This window comes from Berghia stephanieae, chromosome 2 (genome assembly GCF_034508935.2).
Source record: "Berghia stephanieae isolate SIO BIC M18660-M18661 chromosome 2, UCSD_Bste_1.3, whole genome shotgun sequence".
NCBI classification, from domain to species: Eukaryota; Metazoa; Mollusca; class Gastropoda; order Nudibranchia; family Aeolidiidae; genus Berghia; species Berghia stephanieae.
In genome coordinates this window covers 74614912-74619911 of record NC_088361.1, presented here as the reverse complement: position 1 = coordinate 74619911, position 5000 = coordinate 74614912, and the positions used below count along the sequence as shown (strand labels likewise).

Below are 5000 nucleotides of genomic sequence, written 5' to 3'. Positions count from 1 at the left end.
TTTGTGATTAACCAAACTTTGTTGCAATTAACCAGTGACTTTTATATAGAATTAATTCCATTTCTTGGGAAATGTTGCAATTAACCAAAAGTTGCGATTACTGAGTTGTGATAATCCAGAGTGGACTGTACTACTACTACTACTACTACTACTACTACTACTACTACTACTACTACTACTACTACTACTACTACTACTACTACTACTACTACTACTACTACTGTAAATGTTGCTGCTCGAAGCTCCCATCTTTTAACGTAATTAATTGCGCACCTTTTATAAATATCTATTGTTCTATTTTAATTTGTGATTCCTTACAAAGGAGCCTACTATTTCCTGCCTATCAATGTTTTTGTTTATTCATTTTAACAATGTCACATTATATCATTCGTCTGTAGTGTTTCATTCATCCTGTTTTGTTGAAAGGGGAAACCCAAAACGTCCATTTTATGTTTTTGTATATTAAATTGAAGCTTACATTCAATTTCACATTGTTATTTATCTACTACTGCTATGACAACAACTATTACTACCACCAACAATTGATTACTTCTATGTCCATTATTTTTCTGTTTTAGAACATGTTGACCCATACAAATCACCATCGAGTCAAGCAACTTACATTCAAATGGAAAGCTCCAGATGATAATGTGGGAAACGTAGTTTTCATGTAAGTGTATATTCAAATATTGGCAGATTCCACAAAGAGTAGGTCCAAAGCAAAATGAGATTTTAAATCTTAAATACTCATTGCATGTGCAAAACCACATTTTCATATTTGTTCTTTCTTAAAGTTGTGTTGGCGAAGAAGCTAGGGAAACAGTAGTTTGAATTTGTGAGCTTTCATTTTTTAAAGATACACGGAGTCATTATATTCAGGGCACACCCATTAACTTTTCTGACAGGTGTCATAAGAGTAGTGCTAAAAAGTAATAAATTGTTTTTCACAATTTTTGTTTGTTTGTTTAACTTTAACCTAAAAATGTTAATTATTTTTTTTTAAGTTGAAGGAAGTTTATAACATTATAATTAATAATCATTAGGGCTGGTACTTCCATTTTCGGAAATCTATTTTTAGTAACATGTAATGAGTAAAAAACTCCATATTTAAGATCCAATTTAATTATTGAAGGAACAAAAAAAGAGATACCATTTCTCTTTCAGAATGACATATCCTTTATCCAGCCGTAACCTAAAAAAGTGTAATGGTCGTCATTAGGCTGGCACCTTACAAAAAACTGAATGTATTTGTCTGTACCGTAATAGAGCAGATTTCTTTTAGCCAACTCTGTTTGGTCGTACCGTTTTTCAGCGTATGTTTTTTTTCATATTTTCCACTATATATGCACATATTGTTACGGTCTGGTTGCACTGCAGAATGGACTCTGGTCGATTTGAGTCTTGGTTGTATTACACCTCAAAGTCATTTTCTTTTCAACGTTTGACAAAGTAATATCTTCATGGAACAATTTACAAATGGAATGTGCTCAATTATAATGATACACATTCAGCGATGATCATTAGTGATGATTCAATTGAAAAGTGCAGGATAGAAAAGTACAGAAATAATTTTTTTAAAAGATGCAATAGGGACTGTGCCAAAAGGTCGTTTTGTGACGCTTGCCTCAAAAATGCTCCAATGATAAGCATTTTTGAAAGATTAAAATAAAAAAATCGTTTTCATCAGTTTCTATTATTGAAATACAACTATCTATTCTAAATTATAAAAAGGCTTTGGGGATCAACAATGTTCAGTTCTGCCAATGTTAAATTTTTATCATCGGGCACAGAATTAAATTGCAAATCAAAAATTTATAAAACAAATTTTTACAGACTGATTTACGAGTAACTTGCAAACCTTTATCAAACTTCAGCCCACTTTCATCACCCGTTAACTCTAATACTAATAAAATCTGCTCTGTCATAATACTCTCTCCTAAATTGGCCATTGGTGTTCATTGCACGTATAATTGATTCTACACAATTCTAGCACATCTGCAACAAAAAAATAATGGCATAATTTCAAATCTCTCTTGATCTCATCAAATAATAATATTCTCATCTGCAACAAAAAATGATGACGCAGGGACTGTGACAAAGGCATTTTTTACAGACTGATATGAGTAACTTGCAAACCTTTCTTAAATTTCAGCGGAATTTTATCACTCGTTGACTCAAATTAACACTAAGAAAATCTGCTAGGCTGTTCTGTAATACTCTGTCCTAAATTGACTGTTGGCGTTCTTTGCACAAGAGAGTATAATTTATTCTACACAATTCTAGCATATCTGCAACAAAAAATGACGTAATTTTAAATCTCTCTTGATACCCTCGAGTAATAATAATCTATCTATTCTTTTTAGAAAATAGGTTTGGCTGTCAACATTGTTCCATAAAGTCAATGTTAATTTTTTATCATCAAGCACAGAATTACCGGCAAATCTGAAGATGCTAGAACTATTTTAGATTGATGTTTGACTAACTTAAGAACCTTTATTAAATTAAAGGTAATTCTATCCCCGTTGACACAAAAAAGATTCATCTCGATCAAATTTTATTTCCACAATATTGTAGTATAATAAGTATAAAAGACGACTGCCTGTTCATAATAGCCTTTATTTCTCTGCAAATATTGCAGATAGTCCACTATTAATTAAAAAAAAAAAAATAGGGTTGGGGATCAACATTGTTCCGAACAGACAAAGTACAATTTTTATCTTCGAGCACAGAATTACAGGCAAATCTAAAACTTATAAAACTACTTTTTACAGATATGCGAGTAACATGCAAATCTTGTTTTCATATTTCAGGCTAATTCTATCATCCATTTACTCAAATTAGTATGAAGGTCGTAATACTCTGTCCTTTTTGACGTTTGATTTTCATTAGGAATATAATTTATTCTATGCAATTCTAGAATATCCTCAACAAAGAATGATGGGGTAATTTTAAATCTCTCTTGATACTATCAAGTAATGATAATCTTTCTAATCTACTCTTTTAAAACGTAGAACTGGGGATCAACATTGTTCCGTAAGGCCAATGTTAAACTTTTATCATCGAGCACAGCATTACCAACTGGATGAGGTTCCTGACCTCCCATAGTGGGCAGGGAGGCACTTACTGTGTCTTCTATCCCCCTTTATCTTTTTTCCAACATGCTTTCTGTCTTTGTCTTGAGATGAAATTACTTGGTTTTGTCCTGGCACTGGCCGGATACCCTAGCTGGGAAACAGTCAAATGTATAGTTAGTTTTGGGAGATATTTTTTCCTTGTAAATGATCTCTCTGTTATGCACTGTATTATGTTTTAATTGCATATTATATATCATTTGTAAACATTTGAGTGTATTCTTCATAGTGGGGATCTGTGCTTGTGTCTGGATGAGACTTTTAGTGTGATAGTGCGCTCTTGGAATCTACATCTGTTTCCGATTTGAACCAATTCCCCTTTGTCTTACCTTTTCTTGGATGCTTTAATTGTTATTCTAGAACTTTTTACTCACCCATTTTCTTCCTTTTTACTGGCGCTGATATGACCTTAATGTGTTGCAAGTGCTGTAAAACCCTTAAAAACAAAACAAACAAACAGCATTACGGGATTACCGGCAAATCTAAAAATACAATACAGTATTTAAAAGTATAACTGATGACCACCTATTTCTAATAGTCTTTTTTTCTCCGCAAACATTGCGGGTTCTCCACTAGTAATGTAAAAAAAAAAACAAAAACCAACAATTACTGGCAATCTAGCTCCAATAGAAACAATTTCTCAAATGTTCAAAAACGTGTGGGCAAAGTATCATTTGGATTCAGGAAATGAGTATGACATCGAGGATGAATGTGATCCTTCAACCTGTAGGAAGTTTTGGCTAGTTGATTTTAAAACTGCTGAAAAGTGTCATTTGAAATGGCTCAGTGTTTTGAAACAGTCACAAAGGCAAGCTTATTGCAAGCGTTTTGAATGATTGTCACTAGTACTTATTAGCAGACAGAACGGCTAACAAACTGTTGACCTCCCTACTTGAAGCATGGTGGAATACAACTTTAATTTTGGAGGTGTTGATTGGCATAATCATTTCAGGTCAGACTACACTGTTCCTTGACTTGGACACTGCAGGTGAAAATGTTTTTTTTTGGTTTTTGAGTGACATTCTGCTGAATAAAGCCACTAGGCACACGATCTTTCGCATAAACATGATTTTTTTCATTTCACCTGTGACATCCTCAGCAACACGATGTTGCTAATCTGGACAGAGATTTGGTAAAAGACGATGTACTTACAACATTTTCTTGATCTCTTTGAGCATGACTCCTGTATTCTAAACTTTAGTCCGTAAAAGAACCAAAAGAAACAATAAATGAATGTGCATAGTGTAAGATTCATATCCACAATCTTTGTTTTGGACGTTCCACGAAATGTGAAAAGCCCAAGTCATCAAACATGATGTCGACACACAGAGAACATAATTTAACACACCATTCTCTAGCAGATAATTATGATAACGCCCGCGTAACAGGAAAAAGAACCCTTCTTTATTCAGAAGTAAACGTTTGTACATTTCATTCAAAATATTTGAATAGTAGTAGTAATAATAATAATAATAATAATAATAATAATAATAATACATAACTGGATGGGGTTCCTGACCTCCCGTAGTGGGCAGGGAGGTACTTACTGTGTCTTCTATCCCACTATTTCTGTTTTCCAACTTGCTTTCTATCTTTGTCTTGGAATGAGATTACTAGGTTTTGTCCTGGTCCTGGTCGGATGCCTGGCTGAGAGGGAAACAGTCAAATGTATAGTTAGTATCGGGAGGTGATATTTTTTTCCATGTAAATCATCTCTCTGTTATGCACTCTATTATGTTTTCTTTATATTATATACGATTTGTAAAGATTTGAGTGTGTTTCTCTTAGTGGGGACCTGTGCTTGTCTAGATGAGACTTTTAGTGATCTCAAACTAATTACATTGATGGTGTGATCTTGGAATCTACACC

The 5000-nt window shown here is 33.4% G+C and overlaps 1 protein-coding gene across 4 annotated transcripts in view; it reads left to right on the top strand.

Annotated features, from left to right (window-relative positions):
• LOC144965524 (putative ferric-chelate reductase 1 homolog) overlaps positions 1-5000 on the top strand; it is a 93231-nt gene that overhangs the window by 37259 nt on the left and 50972 nt on the right. For all 4 annotated transcript variants that reach the window (XM_078900934.1, XM_078900933.1, XM_078900935.1 and 1 more), the window contains exon 5: positions 579-670. In XM_078900934.1, the coding sequence (XP_078757060.1) occupies positions 579-670 (92 nt within the window). The remainder of the gene's footprint in view (positions 1-578; positions 671-5000) is intronic.